This window comes from Giraffa tippelskirchi, chromosome 10, assembly GCF_054371585.1.
Source record: "Giraffa tippelskirchi isolate mGirTip1 chromosome 10, T2T-mGirTip1v1.2.pri, whole genome shotgun sequence".
NCBI classification, from domain to species: Eukaryota; Metazoa; Chordata; class Mammalia; order Artiodactyla; family Giraffidae; genus Giraffa; species Giraffa tippelskirchi.
Genome location: NC_137284.1, coordinates 156,366,205 through 156,389,078, shown reverse-complemented (window position 1 = coordinate 156,389,078; position 22,874 = coordinate 156,366,205). Strand labels below are relative to the sequence as shown.

At 54.5% G+C, this 22,874-nt stretch overlaps 1 protein-coding gene across 22 annotated transcripts in view; it reads left to right on the top strand.

Moving 5' to 3' along the window:
- The window catches only part of PRKAG2 (protein kinase AMP-activated non-catalytic subunit gamma 2), a 299,855-nt gene that overhangs the window by 171,792 nt on the left and 105,189 nt on the right, over positions 1-22,874 (top strand). For 17 of the 22 annotated variants that reach the window (XR_014066504.1, XM_081533505.1, XM_081533504.1 and 14 more), the window contains one exon: positions 21,439-21,650. The exons of 3 other annotated variants lie outside the window; for them this stretch is intronic. Coding sequence is in view for 15 of the 19 variants with exons in the window: in XM_081533505.1 (XP_081389631.1) it covers positions 21,439-21,650 (212 nt within the window). In the remaining 4 variants the exon portion in view is untranslated. Of the gene's footprint in view, positions 1-8,372; positions 8,475-21,438; positions 21,651-22,874 lie in introns of those variants that run through there. 2 more of the 22 variants (XM_081533515.1, XM_081533514.1) reach the window with 2 other exon arrangements.

Below are 22,874 nucleotides of genomic sequence, written 5' to 3'. Positions count from 1 at the left end.
GAGGCTGGAAGTCTAAAATCATCGTGTCAGAAGGTGGGCTCCTTCTCATGGGCTCTGCAGGAGAATCGGTCCCAGGTCTGCCTCCGGCTTCTGGCATCACTGATACTCCATGGCTTGCGGCTGCCTCCCTCCCGTCTCTGTCTCCATCCTCACGTGGCCTTCCCTCCAGTGTGTCTGTGTCCAGATTTTCCTCTTGGCTTCCCCGTGGCTCAGACGGTAAAGAATCTGCTTACAATGCAAGAGACCGGGGTTTGATCCCTGGGTTAGAAAGATCCCCTGGAGGAGGGCATGGCAACCCACTCCAGTATTCTTGCCCGGAGAATCCCATAGACAGAGGAGCCTGGCAGGCTACAGTCCATGGGGTCGCAAAGAGTAAGACATGGCCCAGCAACTAACACACACATAAGAACACCAGTCATATTGGTTTAGGGCCACCCTAATGACCTCACGGGGCTTCCCTGGTGGCTCAGGTGATAAAGAGTCTGCCTGCAGTGCGGGAGACCCAGATTCAATCCCTGGGTTGGGAAGATCCCTTAGAGAAGGAAATGGCAACTCACCCAGGGACCTCCCCAGCAGTCTCCCCAAGGACTGCCCCAGCAAGTGCCACCTGCCGGCTCCAGCGAGGCTTCTTCCCTGGGCAGCAGCCCCTGAGGGCTGGGAGAGGACCAGGGGCCCCACTGACCCCTGACGGGGAGGGCGAGAAGTGGCAGCGTTCCGAGGGGCGATGCCAGACTGCTGCTTCTCAGACCACGTGCCAAGGAGCCAGGGTCTCCAGTCTGAGCTCCGAGAGGACCCAGCCGCTTCTCTTCTGCCCACTGTTTCCAGCACCCAGACCTGAGCCTAGCACATAGCATACTTCATTCACTCAGCTTAAAAGACCTGGGTGCTGGAGAGGGGCCTGCTAAACATCACCTCACCTTCCCCAGGAGGGGGAAGAAAATATTTTGTGATGACTTCCTCAATGACTTCTTTCCTTCTCAATAATAAGACAAGCTCCGAACTGCACTGCAGGATTTCAGTGGGACCGTTTCATTCATCTCAGATGTAGGAAAATATTGGCAGGTGTGGAAGTCTCCTCTTGGGGCTCCCTGTTTTTGCCATTTGGGGGGGGCACTACTTTGTGACAGACAACGGCAGCAGGCCACCGCCCCCCTCCACAAGCCTGTTCCTTCCTTACCCCCCCAGCCCCCAATTGATCTAGCCGTAATCATTCTCAAAGACCAGCCTCGTCCAAGAATCAACCCCCACCGCCACCGCCGCCATGCCTACAGTTCCTTGCGCTGCTGTGTACTGGGCTCCCTGTCTTACTTTCATTTATTTGTGAACACCCTCTGTTTTCCCAGAAAGGATTTATGCACACTTCATCGTACACTTCCTTTCACTGTGGCTTAATGGGCTCATGCATTTCTGTCTCCTCAGCCCGTTCCATTACATGAAGCGCAGGATCTGTGGCTCATACCTTTTTATCCCTGTCCAAACACTTCACTCCCCGATGGCTCAGCTGGTAAAGAATCTGCCTGCAGTGCAGGAGACACAGGAGATGCGGGTTCAATCCCTGGGACAGAAAGGTCCCCTGGAGGAGGAAATGGTAACCCACTCCAGCATTCTTGCCTGGAGAATCCCGTGGACAGAGGAGCCTGGCAGGCTACATACAGTCCATAGGGTAGTAAAGAGTCGGACATGACTGAGCGACTAAGCACCCAGGCAAACACTGCGCAGCTGGTGCCCAGTAAATGCTTATCATCTCATCAGTTGATTATTTCAAAGCAGGAACACTCTGAAAGGCCCCTTTGCCTTGTCTTAAGTGAAAAGTGAACATCTCCAGTGGGATGGGGAAAGCTCTTTGTACCAGTCTCCTTCATGATAAAGGCTGCAAAGGAAATGTTTCTGGCTAGGGAATGTTTCTACCCTAGGGAATCAGAGGCACCAGGCTCTCCGTGGTAACCCTAGCACCTCCCTCTTGCAGGGGGTTGAGACTGTACCCTTGACCATATCCACCCAGGCCAGTCTCCCTGACATCTGTTGGGAGATCAGCCAGCAGCAGCCTCGCCCAAAGGAGGAAGGCAACCTTCATGGGGGACGGAGGCACCGGGGCAGGACCTCTGCCCAGAGATCTTAACTGCTGCTGAGCCCTCGTGACAACCGTTCATGTGGCTTCTCAGGCGTGTCCTACTAACATGAGGGTGAACTTTTTACAGCTGACACCTCAGCCATCAAGGGAGGGGCAGTTCCACCCGAGGGGGAAAAGGGGATCAAGGTCAGAGGAAAAGGGGTGGCCTCGCACATCCCCAGGGCATTTAGGGGTACTGCTCGGGGTTGCCGGGAAGGGTGCTGGCTTGCCGATTATTTCCTTCTAACTGAAACTCTTGTTGCTGTTTAGTCACTCAGTCATGCCTGACTCTTTGCGACCCCATGGACTGCTGCACACTGGGCTTCACCATCTCCCGGAGTTTGCTCAAACTCATGTCCATTGAGCCAGATGCCATCCAACCACCTCATCCTCTGTCACCCCCTTCTCCTCCTGCCTTCAATCTTTCCCAGCATCAAGGTCTTTTCCCTTCGCATAAAGTGGCCAAAGTGTTAGAACTTCAGCATCAGTCCTCCCAATGAATATGCAGGACTGATTTCCTTTAGGATTGACTGGTTCAATCTCCTTGCAGTCCAAGGGACTCTCATGAGTCTCTTCCCACACCACAGTTAAAAAGCATCAGTTCTTTGGCACTCAGCCTTCTTTATGGTCCAACTCTCGTATATGTACATGACTACTGGAAAAACTATAGATCTGACTTTATGGACCTTTGTTGGCAAAGGTGTTGTGTCTGCTTTTTAACTGAAACTCTACCAATGACCATTTAAGCTTGGTCGTCATTGCACTGGAGTGAGTTTTCACAGGGACATACACTGTATCTCTGGGTGCCCAAGGACAAGGAGGAGGCCAAGGTCCAGACATCCGTAGGCTTTCTCATCTCAGAGACGAGGGCTCGGGGACAGGAATCTGCTCGGGTTCACCTGGACCCTTTACACCGCCCCAGCCCCTCTATTCTGGTGCCCTTGGGCCTTTATGTGAAGAAGGTAGGGAGGCCAGGTGGAGAGCAGGTCCAGTTTGCTGCCATTTCAGTAGCTCTGATGTTCCCACCTGTCAGGACCCATGCCTGCGTTGGCCTCGTCTACCCCCTGGGTCCGGTCCTTGCTTTGCTGCACCCGTGAGGAGTGGGGCGCGGGAGCAGCACCTGGACTTGGTTAGGTCCCACTGACCCAGATGCGATCAACCACCCACCACCTCCCACCTCTCTCCCAACCAGCAGCTCCTGCGGGCAGGTGCCTCTTCTCTCTCACCATGAATCTGGGGCAAGTGGGCCAGAGGGAGGGGCTGGAGCTGCAGGGGATGCCCAGCCAGACTCCAGCAGGCCGGGAGAAGAGGCTGCCCGGGTTAGGCCACTCGCTGCACCCCAGGCCGGGCACTGAGCTGGGCGGCCCTGGGGCCTCTCGCAGCCAGAGGGCTGGCCAGCTCAGCCAGGAGCCACCTGCCCCCATGGGTTTCCCCCTCGCCCAGCCTTTCCTCCCAGCTGTGTTCATTTCTGCCTGCCTCGCAGGGAGGGGGAGGTTTGCCCCAGCCCTGCTGGCACTGGGGGTTTAAAACCTCAGACCCCAATGGGTGGGAGCTTGAGGGGAGCCTTTTGTAACCTTTCGTAACAGGGAGGGGGGTGATGGTTTATAATATTTAGGCACGAAAAAGAGGCCTTTGTTCTGAGTCGGAAGAGAGACGATCATGTCCTGGGACGCCTGGCAGGCCTGGGGCCTGCGGAGCAAATGACCGAGGTGCAGATGACCGCGATGTCGAAGGAGGCCTAACCGTGTCCCCACAAAGTCCCCACCTGCCCAGGGCAGCAGAGCATGCACGGAAGGGCCCAGGCGTCACGCTGTCCCAGAGCCCGGCTCGGGGGACCCTGCCCTCTTTCTCGAACACTCAGGTCCCCACACATGGCCATGAGAAGACACCTACCTGAGCTGTGGATTCCTCAGACAGCGCTGTTAGCAGGAGCTTGTTAGCTTGAGGCTTGTCACAGCCAAACTGGGAACATTAACGAGGAAGAAGGACTGGGGAAGGAAGGGTAGAAGAAGGGAGAGGACGAGAAGGAAAAGAAGGTATCTGGGGGCTGAAAGAGACCAAAGGCCTGTAGGGCCTTGGGCAGCCCTGGGCGGCCCCGAGCCCACGGCCCCCAGGCCCCTGAAGAGCTGGCACAGAGTGTGGACAGGGTGGGGCCCCTCGTCCGCCAGGTGAACCCCAGAATCTGTTGAGTGTGGCTGCTGCCATGGCTGCGTTTCCATCTGTCTCCGGGGGACCGAAGCCCCCACGTAGGCCGACTCTGGAGGTCTGCAGGTCAGAGGCTGGGGGCAGGGGGCGCCCTGCACGCCGGGCTGAGAGCTAGGCCTGCACCCAACCTGGCAGCTTCTGCTCAGACCACCGTGAAGAGAACAGCTTTTTCCAGCAGCTTTGGAAACTGAGCTAGGCTGCTCCCTGTTGGGAGGCTTCCCATCCAGACGGTCAGGTGTGATCTGTCCATTTCCCTGATGGCTAAACTGAGGCTCAGATTACACGGGAGCAGCCCTGTGGGCGACAGAGCTAGAGTGCACGCTGACGTTCTTGCAGAATGAGTGGAAGGAGGGCAAGGGCTGTGTTTCCCACCAGGATATTTGAAGCCCCCAGCACAGGGGGCAGCTGGACTCCAGTGAACACATGTGTGAGCGAACCCACAGAACAGCCCACGTCGCTCACGCCTGCTGGGGAAGGCATGTCCTCTCTGAGAGTCTCCCAGACGATCCACGCCGGGCCTCTGCCTGATCCTCTCCGGGAAGTTGGTGGGTGTTTTCTGGAATGGTGTTCTCAGGAGTGGGGGGAGGGAGGCAGGTGACCCCCAGAGGGGACGGGCTTAGCGAGTGCAGTCACGTTGGAAGGAGCGGGTTGAGCCGTCACATGGGGGGAAGCAGGTGACCAGTGCTCGAATTTATACAACACGGAGTCACCGGACTGTGCCCAGCTGCGGGCTCCGTGCCCGGGGGACACACCCCCTCTCGCCCTCCCCGGTTATGTCACCGCGGCCGCCTCCCCGGGTGTCATGTAAATGTCACATTACCCTTGGCAGGGCTGCCCAGATAGCACATCGGAAACTTGGCTGCGGGAGGCAAGGGCTGTCTGACGCCACTCTGGCCTCCCTCCCACTGCCAGCTTGGTGACCCGTTCTGGGTCCTGTGACCACAGCCCTCCCCACCCCCCCCCACACACACCCAGAGCCTGGAGGAAGGGACAGGCCCTGGCATGGACTAAGACAGACGGATCCTGACTGGGAGGGACAGTGGGGACGTCCTCACGGTACCTTTGGGAGCCGCATGTGTGTCACACGCCCCAAATCCCTGTTCTGGGCCCTCATGTCCCGCGTGCGGAGGTGCGTGGAAGCCGGGCTTTTGGTTCCAAGGGGGCTGCTGACTCCACGGAAAAGGGCTGTCAGAGACCCAGGAGGGAAAGCAGGGCGATAGTGACACTGGCGTGGGGGGAAGGATTTTAAAAGAAAGCAGTGTGTGGTCTGGCCATGCCCTGGAATATTGTGAGTGTGTTTCGTGTCTGACTCTTTTCAATCCCACGGACCGTAGCCCACCAGGCTCCCCTGTCCATGAGATTCTCCAGGCAAGAATCCTGGAGTGGGTTGCCATTTCCTTCTCCGCCCTGGAATATTATTCAGCCTTGAAAAGGAATAAAATTCTGACACCTGCTATGACAAGGAGGGACCTTGAGAGCGTTACACGCAGGGCAAGAAGCCGGCAGAAAAGGACAGACGCTGGATGATCCCACGTGCACGAGGGCCCAGAGAAGACAGATTCGTAGACACAGGAAGTGGACAGTGGGGGTGAGGCTTCGGGGAGGGAAGCAGGAGACAGCGTCCTACGGGGACAGAGTCTCGGCTTCGGGAGATGAAAAGCTCAGGAGCCAAGATGAGGGTTGTACAACCGTATGAGTGTCTTAACCCCGCCGACCTGACGCTTCAAAAGGGTTCGGATGGTAGACTTCCTGTTCTGTGTGTATTTTACCACAATTAAATTGATTTTTTTTTTTTTTTAAAGAAGAGAGAGTTCTGATCAACAGGTTAGCTTTTTCAGAAAGTCCTCCTAACGTATCTGTCAGCTGTCCGTGAGCGTTTGTGCACTTGGCACTTGGGTTTCCAAACAAAGCAAAACCGCAGTCTCTACAAATGGAAGACAGAGTAAGGCGAGCCCCGACGGGGTGGGGATGCACGGCCTCTCTGCGGGCCTGGAGGGTCTGTGTGGACGGAGCCAGTGAGGGGGCAGCTGGCAGGAGAGACCTGGGTCTGGAAGAAAAGGTGCACGTTCTCACTCCCGTGGTAGCCGCTCTGGGCCTGCAGCTGCCTGGCGAGGGGGGCCTCCCCAAGCCCCTCTGCTCCAGACCCCTGTGCAGTCCTAGGAGAGCCCCGGGGCCTCCTGCCCTGGCCCTGGACTTTCCTGGGAGCTCAGTCCTGCCCGGAGCCCTGTGAAGAGACGTGACTTGCGGGTCTGCGACGTGGCCCTGGGCGAGGCTCGTGTCTGCTCAGGGGTGCAGAGCGTGAGGCCTGCCTCTCCCAGCCGGCTTTGCAGGCATCTACTTTCCTTTCGTGGCCTGGCCTTCCCAGTAGGCTGGAGGGCGCGGACTGGCGTTCAGGGGGCTCCAGGGCCAAGGCCTGGCTCTTTCCCTGCTCAGCAGCAGTGGCTCCAGCCTGTCTCCTGAGATGACCTTCAGGGCAGAAGAAGGGGATTCCGGCTACTGTTTTTAGTTGAGCAGGTCTTGGGCCCCCGGCCAAGGTGGTGCTTCTGTGCGAATACTTAGGGGTGTCCCTCGGAGCCCACCCGTGTCCTGCAGGGCCCATGGGGAATGGCCCTGTTAGCCCAGGCCACACAGCTGTTGTTGAGTCGCTCAGTCATGTCCGACTCTTTGCAACCTCATGGACTGTAGCCCGCCAGGCTCCTCTGTCCATGGGGATTCTCCAGGCAAGTATACTGGAGTGGGTTGCCATTTCCTTCTCCAGGGAATCTTCCTGACCCAAGGATCGAACCATGTCTCCTGCATTGATTGACAGGTTCTTTACCACTGAGTCACGCTCAATTCATGTTAGAGCACTTTTGTGAGCCATCAGGTTTGTTGACTTAGAGTTTACATACAGTAAAATTCACCCTTTTTAGTGTACAGTTCTGTGAGTTTTGTCAAACATATACAATTATATAATCACCTCCATCCGTAAAGAGAGGTTCCCTCAATGGCTCAAGTGGTAAAGAATCTGCCTGCAGTGCAGGAGACACAGGAGATGCGGGTTCAATTCCTGTGTCAGGAATATCCCCTGGAGGAGGAAATGGCAACCCACTCCAGTGTTCTTGCCTGGAGAATCCCATGGAGAGAGGAGCCTGGTGGGCAGCGCATGGGGTCCCAAAGAGTCGGACATGACTGAGCACGCATTCACACACCACCAAGACAGGGAACAATTCCATCACCCCCAGATACTCCCTCAGGCCCCTCTATAATCAGCTTCACCTCCACCATCTTCAATCCCTAGCAGCCTATAATTTTTTCGGGCCCCTGTAATTGTTCTTTTTCCAGAATGTCATATAAATGAAAAATTCCAGAATATAGCCTTTGGGGGTCTGGCTTTTATGTAGCAAAATGCATTTGTGAATCATCTATATTATTGCATATATCAATGGTTCTTTCCTTTTTATTACGGCAAGTCCCTACATGCGAGCAAGTCTCATTCTCTGAGAGCATGTTCATAAATCCAATTTCTTTGTTAATTCCAGCAAAGTTAGCCTAGGTACCCAACTAACACAATCGGCTGTATAGTACTGTACTGTAATAGATTTATAATACTTTGTACACAAATAATATATATACAAACAAGCACAGAAAATAAAACATTTTCAATCATACATTACAGTACCTTGAAAAGTACAGTAGTCCAGTACAACAGGTGGCACAGAGGGGCTGGCACTGCGTGAACAGGCAAGAAGAGTTACTGGAGGAGAGGAGGTGGGAGATGGTAGAAGTGACGGATCGTCAGCAATAGGAGACAGAGGGCAGGCTGCAGTGTCCCTCGCGCCTGAAGCTGATAGTACAAGTTCTGGTTTCTTGCTAGAACCAGATGTACATTCACATTTTTTAAAGTTTGCAGCTTGAAGGTTCACGAGGAGGGGGCTTACTGTACTGACAGTTCGTTTGATTCACCAGTTGGAGAACATTTGGGCAGTTTCCGTTTGGGGGCTATGAATAAAGCCACTGTAAACATTTGCATCAGGCTTTTGTGTGAACCCAGTTCACGTTCACGGGGTTCTTGCAGCAAGAAGACTGGAGTGGTTTGATGCTGGGAAAGACTGAAGGCAAAAGGAGAAGAGGGCTGCAGAAGCTGAGATGGCTGGACGGCATCACCGACTCAATGGACGTGAGTTTGAGCAAACTCCAGGAAATAGTGAAGGACAGGGAAGTCCATGCTGAAGTCCATGGGGTCACAAGGAGTTGGACTGAGTGACTGAACAACAGCAACAGCATTTTTTCTTTTAATGTTTTATTTTGCCATTTCCTTCTCCTAATCGGCTGTAACTGATTAGGAGAAGGAAATGGCCACCCCCTCCAGTATTCTTGCCTGGGAAATCCCATGGACAGAAAGGGCCTGGCGGGCTACAGACCATGGGGTCACAAAGAGTCGGACACGACTAAGGCAATTAAGCATAGCCAATTAACAATGCTGTCATCGTTTTAGGTGGACAGCAAAGGGATTCAGCCATACATAACACATGTATCCATCCTCCCCCAAACTTCCCTCGCATCCAGGCTGCCACACAACATTGAGCGGAGTTCCCTGTGCAGTACAGTAGGTCCTTGTTCGTTACCCGTATTAAACATAGCAGTGTGTACATGTCCATCCCAGACTCCCTAACTGTCCCTTACCCTCATCTGTCCCCCGGGAACGTAAGTTCGTTCTCTGAGTCTTAACAGTATCTTCGTAGAAGCTTAAGTTCTAAATTTAGATGAATCCAGTGAATTCATTTGTTCTTATATGGACGGTGCTTGTTGAGCATTTTGTTGAACAAGGCAGGGGTGACACATGAGTCTTGTGAGTATTTCTTGAGGAGGGACTATGTGCCGGGTACCTTGCGAGCTGGGGGCTGGACAAGTAACACTCACTACTGCTCCCACTTAGTGGAGGAGATGGAATCTGTACAGCCTCCTGTCACTGTATAAGGGGCTTCCCTAATAGCTGAGTTGGTAAAGAATCCCCCTGCAATGCAGGAAACCCCAGTTCAATTCCTGGGTCGAGAAGATCGCTGGAAAAAGGATAGGCTACCCAGTCTAGTATTCTTGGGCTTCCCTGGTGGGTCAGTTGGTAAAGAATCGGCCTGCAATGCAGGAGACCTCCACCCTCCGTGGCCTCCTCCTTGTCATGTGTGTCATAATTGCAGTCCCACCAGCCTGCAGCAAGTTGGCCTCGATGGTCAGGGATGGCTTCTCTCAGGTGAAAACAGCATGGAGAAAGGGGAGCCTGGGGCATCAAAGAGATTGATGGGACAGGTCCAGTGTGTGGAAGGGGGGACCTGAGAGCCCCCAGGGTCCGGCTAAACTCGGTGGGGGGCCCGCACACAGGGCTGCCCTCTCCCCATCTGTAAAACAAGCTCCGACAGTGGTGGGTATCGTAGGTGGACACGGAAGGTGAGGAACGCTAGGCTCCCCAGAAAGGCGGTCCCTCTCCCAGCTGGCTTTGGTGGGGTTGTTCCCTCTCTTCTGAAAGCACGGAGGAAATTGAGGAGTGATGCTGTGATCTTTTACTGCAGCCTGAACTCCCAGAGCTGTTCTTGTGCTGTTGTTGTCTGAGGTTCTGGGTTGCCTTTCTTTATCTGTGTATTTTTTTACCTGTTTATTTGGCTGCACCAGGTCTTAGTGGCAGCATGTGGGACCTTTTAGTTGTGTCACGTGGGATCTCGTTCCCCACCAGGGATCGAACCCAGGGCCCTTTTTGCATTGGGAGCACGGAGTCTTAGTCACTGTACCCACGGGGACGTCCCTGGGTTGTCTTTAGAAGGAGGCAGCCAGGACATGTGTTTCCATCTGAGATGCCTGGTTTCCTTCTAGCAGCAGCTTTCTTTCCTCGTCTCTTCCTCCTCCGTGGAGAGCCCCCCTCCCCCTTAGTTAATCCCTGGGCAGGCAGGGGAGTGGGATGCTCTCCACCCCTCGCTGGGGGTGGGGGGACAAATGAGGAGGGCAGGGAGCTCAGACCAGCTCCATAGACACAGCACGGGTGGCAGAGGCTCGGCCTGGGTGCCCGCCCGGCCCAAGGCCACCCTGGCCTGGCACGCCGCCAGCCAGCCTGAGCGGCACCTCGCACCCAGAAGGCCCGACGGGCGGTGTCAGGTGATGTGTTGAGTCAACAGAGTTGCAGGAGAGCCCTGCTTGGAGTCGAGGCCACGGCCGCCGCCAGCACCCGGGGAGGGGAGGGGATGCCCCCACTGGCCGGCAGCCACCTGGCCTGCCAGGCGCCCAGCAGAGGGAGGCCAGAGCCAGCGTCACACCCCCCACTAACCCACTCCGGGCCAGGCCCCGGCCTCCTCCACCTGCTGTGCTGGGCGAGGTTTTCCAGAGAGGTGTTTTGTGAACTGCTTCTGGGCCCACCGGCCACCCATCAGCCTGGTAGGCCGGTACACTCCGGGTGCATCGAGGGCTGCACATCTGGACACGACCACAGGCCCCTTGGGGAGGGGATGGGGGCTCGGCGCCCTTCCTAGACCCCACGGCCCACTCCATATGGAGTCCAGCATGTGGAAGAGGGATCAGATTCTGGCTAAACAGCCCAGGACCCGCCCAAAATGGGGCAGCCAAGTGCAGCATGAGGGGCCACGTTTCATGAGCTCTGGGCTCCTGCAGTCTATGCCAGTGTGGGGCGGGGGTGGGGGGGGCAGTGCTGGCATCAAGGGTTTTCAGTGTTTCCTACAGACAAACTGCAGAAAGTACCCAAATAACTCAAGGTACAATTTCAGATTTTATAGAGTCTGCCCTGGGAGCTTCCAAGTGGCAGGTTTCCCCATTGGCTGGAATAATAAACAGGTGATGGAATGATGGACAATCAGGAATTCCAAGGAGGGGCTGGAGGCAGGGCAGGGAAAGCCTCGGGGGGTTGGTGTCCCAGGCACAGAGAGGGGAGGCCCGGCTTGGGGTCCCCGGTCAGCAGTGGGGGGGTGCCTGCATGCAGAGGCTCTGCTGGTGGAGACCTCTCTTGGAGAGGCTACTTCTGGGGTGGGGCGGGAGGTCTTGCCCCTCCCTGTACAGTAGGGTTGTCCCAGTTCACAGGGCCAATGCCAAGTGTGCCCTTGTACCAGATCCACCGATTTCCATCACAGACACCTGCCAGTACCGGGCAGGCTGGCTTTGCCAGGACAATTTGCCTGGATGAGGCTGTTATAAACAGGCAACTCTGTGAGGTCAAGGTTACAAAGCCTCATCTGAACTGACATAGAAATCTGGTCAAGACCTAAGGGAACAGCTGAGCAGAATGGGGCCCTAGGAGGGCTCCTGCGGGAAATATTCTGGCCCCACCTGTGGCCAGTGTCACCAAGCCTTGCCCCCACCCCCGGGCACCTTGGCACCAGGCGGCGAACATGAAAGCCTGTGGCATCCTGCCGAGTTAGTGTCCTGCCCTTGCCTGCTCTTGGGAGGTGACAGTCACCAGACTGACCGAGGACGGACCTGCCCCCTCTTCCTCTCCCAAACCCGAGTCAGGGCCATCCACGCCGCCCTCCGCCCTGTGCAGCCTGTGGGGGCATGTGGGGTGGCAGGGGAGTACCCCCGTACCCCACCCTCCCACCTCTGAGTCCACGCACCTGCCAGGCCCCCCATGGGACCACGTGCTCCTTCTCACCCACACAGACAGGCCCCTCCCTGTACACTCATGCTGGTGAGTGGCAGCCTGAACCTCTCACAGCTCAGGGAAGGTGCCCCCGCACTGGGGATCTGAAGATCCCTGTCAGTGACATGCCTGGCCCAGCCTGTGGCCCAGCCCTGGCCCACGGGCCTCCCCACCACCTCCCAGGCCTGCCTCTCCGGCACTGTAAAAGGAGGTCATGGCCCCTGTGTCCACTCAAGTCACCACGGCCATGTCCCCCCGGCCCCGATTCCCCCTGTCATGTTCGGCGGAATTCATCTGTGTGGTACTGGAGGATGCCAGCTGCTTTTGTGATCCCACAAAGATCGTCATCAGAGGGCACTGGGGTAGCTATTTAACCTTTCCTCTACGTTGTCAAGGCCTCAGTAAACTGGTTTTCAGAAACCGTCTTATATGGAAACTGGATTGCTGTAGAATCTCTCCCTCTTTCTTTTAATAGTATGTATTTATTTTGGCCGGGCTGTGTCTTCGTTGCCGCACAGGCTTTCTCTAGTTGCAGAGACTCGGGGCTCCTCTCTAGTTGTGGTGCGTGGGCTTCTCATCTCGGTGGCGTCTCTTGTTGCAGAGCACCGGCTCTAGGGTGGTCGGGCTCCAGGAGTTGTGGCTCCTGGGCTCTAGAGCTCAGGCCCAGCAGTTGGAGCTCACGGACTTAGTTGCTCCCCAGCATGTGGGATCTTCCCACACCAGGGATGGAACCTGTGTCTCCTGCACTGGCAGGCGGATTCTTTACCGCTCAGCCACCAGGGAAGCCCTGGAATGTCTCCCTCTTACAAAGCAGCTGAGGGGTGTTTGTTTTTTTTTCACCTCCATTCTGGGAGAATTGCCTTTGAGCTTCAGCATCAAAAGGCACATAGGCTCTTACCTTATTGCTGTAGTGAAGTCGCTGGGGTTACCCTTGGGGCCACGAAGCAGGACGCAGGCCTCCAGAGGAGCTTGAAGAGGACACAGTCCCCCTAAAGGCAGACAGATGCCAGAGGTTGGATCACCCTCCTGGGGCCCAGCCAGAATCACCTCTGTGAGTGCCCACACCTTCCCCCACTGCTATTTCTGTTTTGTTTTCTTTTGCTGGTTCACCCACGCCAAAAGTCAACATGCTAGAGCCAACCACTTAATAACCAGGTCCAGAATCCTGTCGGGTGTACAAGCCCCTGTGAAACTGCAGCTTTTCCTGCGTCCCTTCTAGGAGAATAAGAACCTTAGAAAGTGTCCTAAGAGAGTTGGTTTTCTTAAAGACTTTTTCACCTCCTGCTTTATCATCAAAAACGATAAACTGACTCCAGAACGACTTGGGTCTCCAACAGACTTTGAATAGTTTCGATTATAAAAGATTGTAAAACAGGCTCTTCATGTCTATAAGCAAAACTTGCAGCCCCAAACCTTATTCCAAATTAATATATGAATTGCGAGGAAGCTCAAGCAGGGCAGGAGCCAAAGTCATCAGGTATAAAGTTAGGCCCATTTCTAGAGAGTGTGTCATATCCAACTCTTTATGATTCCACGGACTGTAGTGTGCCAGGCTCCTCTGTCCATGGGATTCTCTAGGGGCTCTTCCATACCCAGGGATCGAAGTTGTGTCTCCTGTGTTGCAGGCAGAGTCTTTACCATCTGAGCCACCAGGGAAAAGAGTCCAGAAACTCTGTCTTCGGCTGCAGGAGGAGTAATTTCCATCAGAGGTCAGGCAGGGAGCCTGGAATTCAGGAGGAAGAGAGTTTGCTGTCAAAGAAGGGGGCTGTGAGAGAGAGGGCTGAACCTGGTGCCACGTGGCCACCAAAAATGGGAACTAGAGTTACTTTAGAAGTCTCTTATCTGTAAAATGAGGAAGCTGGATTGAATGAATGGTTCAGAACTTGTCTGGCCACCTGAATCACCTGGGGAACTTGAGAAATGCAGGTTCCCAAGCTCCACCTTGGACCGTGGTAAAGAACACGCCTGCCAATGAAGGAGATTCAGGTTCAATCCCTGGGTCAGGAAGATCCCCTGGAGAAGGGGGTGGCAACCCACTCCAGTTTTCTTGCCTGGAGAATCCCATAGGCAAAGGAGACTGGCAGGTTACAGGCCACGGGGTTGCAGAGAGTTGGACATGACTGAGCAGCTGAACACACAGGCTTCACCTCGGACCCACTCAACAGAATCTTTAGGCTCTGGGATGGGGTATTCTCCAAGCTGCTGGGTGATCCTGCTCGGTCAGGTTTGAGAACTGTGGGCTGAAACCATCTCAACTGGCCAAGTGACTCAGACGCCCTGCCCAGGGTGTTGGGTCAAACTCTGGGGATGGAGACCGAGGACTGCCCAGACCAAGGGTTTTGAGAAAAGCCTTCCCATGGGAAAGGGAGGCAGAAAGGTATCCAGAGTTCAGTGAGAAAGTTATGGGAACTCTTCATGGGTATTCTGCCTAAAGCCTGAGAACAGATCACTGCCAGGCTGGGACAGACCAGGACCACACACGTGCTGGGGGGCGGGGGTGCCTAATCCATCCTCCTGAGCAAAGAGGAGCACCTGCTTCTTCTTCTGTTTTTAAATATGTATTTATTTGGCTGCTGCACCAGATCTTAGAGTCTTAGTTACGGCACACAGGATCTTCCGTCTTCAGTCGCAGCACACGGGATCTCCAGTTGTGCTGTGCAAACTCTAGTTGCAGCACGTGGGGTCTAGTTCCCTGACCGGGGATGGAACTCCGGTCCCCTGCAATGGCCCCACAGAGTCTTAGCCACTGGACCACCAGGGAAGTCCCAAGAGCACCTGCTTCTGCTTGCACCAAGGGGGACCCCAGCCAACTGAGGCCAGAGAGTCTGGTTTCCCCTCCTGGAGCCCCAGAAAGTCCAGCTGCCACCGGAAGAGCCATGGTTGATCCCTTGAAATCAAGAAAGACCGAGGAATCTCCCATCAAGGCTTAGACCTCAGGTTGGCCTGTGCCCACAATGCACTGGGGTCTCAGGTTTGGGCCCAGGTTTCCTGATGACCCAGCTTTGTGTTTTAACACGGAGCTCACTCACCTTTGTGTTTCCAGGCTCCTGTGGGTTACTCTGGGAGACCCCGCAGGGAGCAGAGAGGTGAGATTGCCTTTCCTTCCAGAGTCCCCACCTCGGGGTATCCCCCCACCCCCGTAGCTGTCCTGACCTGTTGGCGGCTCTGGGCTATATTTCACCCCATCAGCCACCGAGTGGGCACTGGCCATCCTGGACGGCCAGAGTGGAGGCCTGTGATCTGGGGATTTGCAGAAGTGGGACAGGTGCCCATCCGCGGGCCTCGGTGCCTCTACCTGGACCATGACTGCTTGTCTGGAGTGTCACAGGTTGCCTCCCGGCAGGGCCTGGCTCAGGGCGGCCCCTCCCCTCCTTCCTCTCCGTGCCTGAGTGGCAGCTGCTCGGGCCGAGGCTGGTGAGGCCTAGAACAGCACCTGCAGACGAGCTCCAGGGAACTGGCTCTGCTTCTGTGGCTCTTCTTCTGCTTCTGGTGTCTCGTGGACGTCAGCCCTGGGTGGGGGGAGCACCCTGATGGACATGTGCACCCGACGTGAGGACCACTCCCCACAGGGGAGACCGGGCCCCGGCATGTGCTCAGCCTGCTTGTCTTCCTGCCATTACCCTGGGCCTTCTGTCCCCTTTGATGTCCTTATCCGTGGCCTGACTCCTTAGCAGCAGGGGTCCCTGCGTCTTCCTGGCCGGGGCTACTGGTTTGACATACACTGTCCTTGTCACCATCCCCCCATGACCCTCATCACCACCCCTCCAAAGTCAGGAACAACTGGACTTCCCTGGTGGTCCAACGGTAAAGAATCCGCCCGCCAATGCAAGGCATATGGGTTCGATTCCTGGTCCAGGAAGATCCCACACGTTCTGGTTAAGCCCACGAGCCGCAACTCGAGAAGCCACTGCAACGGGAAGCCCACGTTATGCAACAGAGAGTAGTCCTGGTTGCCACAACTAGAGAAAACGCACGCAGCAACGAAAACCCAGCCCCGCCAACCACAAATAAATAAATGAAAGTAGTACTGTGAGAACTGGGTAAACATTTTTTTTTAAATGTCAGGAAGAACTAAGTTTGTTGTTGTTGTTCCTCATCTCTGTGATGACTCATTAGTTCTTTTTAAAGCCGCCTGTTAGCAAACCGCCATCCAGTGCAAATTGAAAATTTGTCCTTCTCACTCCAGGCTCTTGGAACGATGGTCAGCAAGGACATTTAAGATCAGGAAGAAAATGAATTTTTTCATTTTGGTATTGTATGTTTCTGGGTATTTCAGACCATATACATGAAGAAGGTTGGTGCTGCCCTGGGGAAGGGGACACCACACAGCCATCTGATCGACCTGGCTTTTTTTTTTTTTTTTTTTTACCTAGCAGGGGGTTGGCTAGTGAGTGGTGAAACTAGGCCTAGAACTCGAGGCTCCCGAAATCCAGGCCTCCACTCTGCACCCTTCTGCTGCCCTTGTTCACTTCCTTCCAGCGGCCCTGCTGTTCTCTCCCCTCCTCTCCAGGCGTGGCTCAGGCCAGTGTGGCCCGGCCCCGTGAAGTCACCAGCTCATGGCTCCCTGGTGTCTGGTGTGGCTGCCAGACGTCGCCTCTGTTCACTCACTGGGCCTATTCACTGGCCCTGGCTGCGGCCCCAGGAGACGCGGGGGCATTGTTCAGTCTCGGAGGTGATGGCAGCGCTAACAAAGTACTCGAGGGCCAGGGGAGGGCGGTAGCGCCTTCCCAGAAGAGCAGAATGGGGGAGCCTTTTGGGGCTTCTCGGTTATGTCGCCACAGCCCTGTCCCATCTGGGCCCCTTTGAAAGCCGCCTCAGTTGGGGGCCGATCCGGTTCCTTCTCGAGTCGAGCCCTTCCCGGGGTTTCCATGGGGCCTCCCCAACCCTCCAGCCTCCTCTCTGAGCTCCCCCTGCTCTGGGCTTACGGGCACTTGACTCTCAGAGCTCACCGTGTGGTGCTGTTGCCGTGCATTTGGGTTCGGGTCCTGACCCGTTTGCTCCAACCAGACTGGAAGGAGGGACTCGTCCGCTGCACCTTGACCTGGCCCAGAGCTGCTGGCCATTCAGACACTGGCTTCTCCTGGGAGCCTGAGCTTGGCAGTTTATCTTAACGATTAAGAAAATAAATCAGTCTGTTTGATGGTAATGGAGGATTGTGTCAGCATCGCCCCATTTTCCTCTTTATGAATGGTGATGCCAATATTCAAAAAAGGAAAAAAAATGTTAGGAATATCATTCTTACCCGCTTCCCCCTACCTTCCATTAGGCAGTTTTCCCCTCACTGGTGAAAGTGAGTGAAAGTGTTAGTTGCTCAGTGGTGTCCGACTCTTTGTGACCCCATGGACTGTGGCCTGCCAGGCTCCTCTGTCCATGGGATTCTCCAGGCAGGAATACTGGGGTGGGTTGCCATTTCCTCCTCCAGGGGATCTTCCCGACCCAGGGATGGAAACCAGGTCTCCTGTATTACAGGCAGATTCTATACCGTATGAGCCACCAGGGAAAGTGGCATAAATGTGAACAGAAGACCCCTTTCTGTTGAAATTCTCTCTGCTCTTTCTGGCTGGCATGGAAGACAAAACCTCTTTGAAGACGCCCATCCCCACCCGACAAGGCCGCCCCCCTCTGTCCTGTTCCCCCTGCCCTCCGACAGCAACCCCACCTCTCCTCCAGGCACTCAAGCTTCCCAAGCTCCCCCTCCTCTTAGCCTCTGAAACCCCACTTTCTGGCAGGGTGATTCATGCACCCAAAGTGTGATTCTAAGTCTGTGTTCTTTCTCTGGGTAATTTCCCAGTGTCACTGTGGCAAGATGGGACCTCTGCCATTCACTCACTCCAGTGGGTGATTTCTCTAGTCCTCAGTTTCTTCACCTGGGAAGTAGGGGGGTAAACCTGCCCCTCTCTCTTGGGGATGGGGGGCAAAGGAAGCCAGAGTGTACCCCAGCACTTTGTGACCGGTAAGAGGGTATCGTAAGACTCTACCCTTAGAGGTGTGTCGGGTTGCAGTGCAGAGAGGAGGCATGTTTTTGGTTCTAGCAGAGTTCTTGCCCTGTGTCCTCAGCCACACACATTCCTAACCCCCATATCGTGTTACCTGTCCCCTCCCCTGTGGCTCCCCCTGCCTGCTCTGAAGTCCAGGCATCATCCTGTATCCCCGACAAGACTCACCTCCTCTGGGAAGGGAGGGGAGCCCGCAGGAAGGCCAGGTGGAAGGTGGACGAACCTCTTGACATTAGAAAGAGTCCCACGAGAGGAGCTTTCTCGAGGGCCATGGAGTTCCCTTCAGTTCCACCTGTTTCCACCTCCAGATGGCAAGTCCGCCGTCTTTTTCTCAGCGTGGGTGGCTCCGCACGGCTGTGTTGAGGGCGTGTCCCCTGAACGTCCTTCTTGTCCTCCGTCGGGACCCGGTCATACCGTGCTCACGTGGGACGAGCCCCAGGGGACACAGAAGCCACCGTCTAGGCTTTAAGGAGCGCTTTCTAACTCCTTACGCTTGAGAAGTGAACACGCTGTCTTAAAGAACTAGCCAGGAGTTCCGCCAGCTCTGAAAGTCCCCCTGCAGTGGGGGTGGGGGGGTTGCTTATCCTGAGGACTGGATAAGCCCAGTCCAGTCTAAGTGGGACAGCATCTCATGGAGAGAAGGGGAGGTGGGGGCTTTGGGGAAGCCTGGAGGGAGCGGCCCTGCCCTCCATCCTTTCCGTGGAGAACCCCCGTCAGGACTCCAGCGCACACCCCAGAGTGCAGGGAACACCCCAGAGAGACACAGGAAGGGCCTTGCGTCCAGGGGCCTGGGCCAGAGTGGGGAGCAGGGACCAGGACACTTCTCACTGGACCACCGTGGCCCTGGGAGCTGCTCCGTTTCAGACCACTGTGCGGCCATCGCTGCAGCCAGTGAAGGACACGCCACCCCGCCTGGGGCCTGAGGGCGTCCACACACAGGACAGCACAGGGGCTTCCTTCTCCTGGTCGGTCAACCTGGACGCAGCCTCACTCCTCCCGGACTGTGGGTATCATCCACAGTCTGTCCCCTCCTGCTTTCCCTGGAGCTCCTCCCTGGTCAGCCTGGGGGCTGAGATCTCCACTTGGTGTGGTGGTTCCTGGGATCAGCGGGTCCCTGGAAAATGACCTGGTTACTCCCAGTGCTCCCGTCTAGGAAATACGGGAGGGAAGGTTCCAGCCAAGCTTGAGCCTTGGCCCCGCCCCTTCTGTCTCCCTGCCTGTTGGGGGAGGACACTCACCACGCACCTGCCTCTCTTGTCCGGACCAGCGCTGGGCAGATGATGCGTTGGGGCGGGGAGGAGAAACTTATGCATGCTTCCCAGGTGGCCCGCCTGCCAGTGCAGGAGACTCGATTCAATCCCTGGGGATTCAATCCCTGGGTCGGGAAGATCCCCTGGAGGAGGAAATGGCAATCAACTCTCCCGTTCTTGCCTGGAGAATCCTGTGGACAGAGGAGCCTGGCGGGCTGCAGTCCACGGGGTCACAAAGAGTTGGACATGACTGAGCAACCGAGCACGCACGAGAAACTTACCTGCTTTCATCTGGTTTGGTTTGGCGTGAAGAGCCTGTTGTTCACTGGTAGGCCTGGTACCGACAAGATGGGCTGAGGCTCATAGGGCCGCCGAGTCAGGAGTGGGGGATGGGATGAATCGGGAGGTGGTCTGGGGGGTGAGGATGGAAGCAGAAGAAGGAACACAGGTGCCCAGGGCTGCTGAGCGGAGGAGTCTGGACAGGGCACAGAGCAGCACAGCGTGGGCTCGTAGCTTGTAGGCCGATCAGTCTTTGTCAAGATCAAAGGGAGCAAGAGGGTGGCCCTTGGACCATGTTTACCGATGTCTTTGGCTTCCATGCTTATTATATTTTTGAATAACTTAAAAATTGTATTCAGTTACCTATAAATGTGAGAGACCAGACCCAAATCCAGAGTCCGCCTCTCTTGGAAACAAATCAATATCAGGCAGCATTATTGTATTGTTTCCTAGAGCTTCCATAACAAAGTAGCCCAAAGTGGGTGGCATAAATCCACAGGAGTTTATTCTCTCGTAATTCCAGAGGCTGGAAGTCTGAACCAAGGTGTCAGCAGGACCACGCCCCCTCTGAGACTCTGAATAGCCTCCCACTTTGCCACCTCTAGCTTCCTTTTTCCTTTTTCCAGTTTCATCGAGAAATAATTGATGTGCATCACTGTATATGTTTAAGGCATACAGCATGATACTTTGAATTGTTCGTATTGTGAAATGATGATCACAGTGGGTGAGCTAACATCCCTCATCTCTACAGAAACAAGAAAAAGAAACGAAAAAGGGGAACTTTGTCCTTGTGATGAGAGAGCTCTTAGGAGTTGTCTTAACTTTCCTGTGTGTCATACAGCAGTGTTAACTACAGTCATCATTTTGTACGTTGCATCCCTGGTAGTTAGTTATCTGATCACTGGAAATTTGGACCTTTTGACCACCCTCCTCCAGTCTTCTAGCTTCTGATGGTTGCCAGCGGTGCTTGGCATTCCTTGGCTCATAGAGATATCACCCCAGTGTCTGCCTCCATCATCACGTGGCCCTCCTCTGCGTGCGTCTGTGTCTTCTCCCCTTATAAGGACACTACACATGGGGTTAAGAGTCCAGCCTGTTTCAGTATAATCTCAGCTTGATTCTGTCTACAAAGATCTATTTCCAAATAAGGTCACATTCATAGGTACTGGGGGTTCAGACTTTACCATATCTGTTTGGGGGACTCCGTTCAGCCATAACCACGATCTTACAGCATAATCAGACAGGTGTGAGTGACAATCGCCTGCCTCAGACAGGCCCCCAGGATTGCACAAACCCTGTGGACGTGGACAGCCTCTCTCTCTGGGCAGATTCATGTCTGGGTCTCCTGCCAGTTCTTTGTCCCCCGCGTCCCACCCACTTCTTCCTGGTTCCAGTCCTATCCAAGTCTTCACTCCGCAAGGCCCTTCCTTCCCAAAGCCACCCCAGCAATCATCTTCGCAGCGATTTTAGCTCTTGCACACCCACAGTGGCAGTTTTCACATCACACATTTTGACAATAACAGCGTGTCTGCTCTGGTCCTTGGTGTCGTTATGTGACTTCTGACCTTCATCTCTGCTGAATACTTTCCAAACTTCCTTATGTGTTATCCCAAGGACTGTGGCTTCCATCCACACACCCTTGGCACCATGCTTTGTAGGGGAGGGAGGGGAGATCCAATAGTCTTGGACTAAACATGAAAAATCACATCTGATAAGTGTGTATAGGTCTTATCACCTGACAACTTCTGAACTGTCCCTGTCACAGCAAGGGGGACTCTGCCCACAACTCAAGTTGGGTGGGGCGGGGATTCCTGGACACAACCAATTCTAAGGGATTAGAAGTAGTTTATGCCAGCTTGTCCCCAACATCCAGAATTGAATCATTTAGATTCTTGCCGTGTGAGACTCTCAGCACTTGCAGCTGGGAGCCCTTTTCTCCATGTCAGCAAATCCCTCACACTCTCTGTGGTTCCTCCTCTACCCCAGGCCTCTCTTCCTCTCCGTCGACACCCACCCAAGTGGCCAAGCAGCACACGTTCCCTCTGGAGTCCTACAAGCAAGAGCCTGAACGACTGGAAAATCGCATCTATGCCTCCTCTTCGCCTCCAGATACAGGCCAGAGGTTCAGCCCGTCCTCCTTCCAGAGTGCAGCCAGGCCTCCGTCAGCATCGCCAACACATCCTTCTCCCTCCAAATCTGTAAGTCTGGGCCTCTTCCTGGGGGCCAGGCCGCCAGGCGTGGGAGGGAGGGCAGAGACTGGATATAGCTGAAGCTAAGGCTGGGCACCCCTGACGTCTTTGGTGTATTTTATCATAAATCACAAACTAAGAAAAAAAGTGGCGAGAGCACAACTGTTGTTGTTGTTCAGTTGCTAAGTCATGTTTGACTCTTTGTGACCCCGTGGGCTGTAGCACACCAGGCTTCTCTGTTCTTCACCATCTCCTGGATCTTGCTCAGACTTGTCCATTGAGTCATTGATGCCATCCAACCATCTCATCCTCTGTCGTCCCCTTCTCTTCCTGCCTTCAATCTTTCCCAGCATCAGGATCTTTCCCAGTGAGTCGGCTCTTTGCATCAGGTGGTCAAAGTATTGGAGCCTCAGCTTCAACATCAGTCCTTCCAAATGAATATTCAGGGTTGATTTCCTTTAGGATTGCCTGGTTTGATCTCCTTGCAGTCCAAGGGACTCTCCTAAGAGCACAGTAGGCAAGTGGAAATCAAATGAATGGTAGCTTCTGGAATATGGCCAGAAAGACTTTTTTGCTCTCTTAGCTTCTTTTTAAAAATCAGTTATTAAAAGCTTTATTTGAATTTGTTGTGATTGGGATACTAAAGTAAAAAGTCATAGGCAAAGCAAAAAAAATACTGTTTTTTTATAGAAATTTTATTCTAGCTTTTTAAGATTTAGAGTCTGACATCATTTGACTTGGGAAGTGGTCTTGGAAAGGTGAGCCTTTCAAAGCAGAGTGTGTTGGTGAAACGGGTGTCTTTTCATCCTTCAGAGAATCAGGACTAGTGGAAAAGGATGGAGGAGGCCGGCTTAATGCCAGCACTTCAACCCTCTGTATTTTAACACCGTGGGCCTGAAGTGTGGGGACCACCATCACTGTCTCCTAGTTCATGTTGGGACCACAGACATGCGCTATCATTCCTGTGCCCAATGAAGATATAAAAACCATATCACTGAAGTCTATGCATATGGATGTAGCTAGTCTGTTCAGTGTGGTATTAGTTTCCAGCAGCTGCTGTAACAAAGGGGCACAACTGGGGGGCTTAAAACAACAGGAAGCTGTCATCTCATGTTCTGGAGGATAGAAGCCTGAAATCAAGGTTTTGGCAGGACTGTGTGCCCACTGAAGTCTCAGGGACAGAGCAGGGGAACCTTCCTTGTCTGCCCAGCTTCCAGAAGCCCCAGGGTTTCC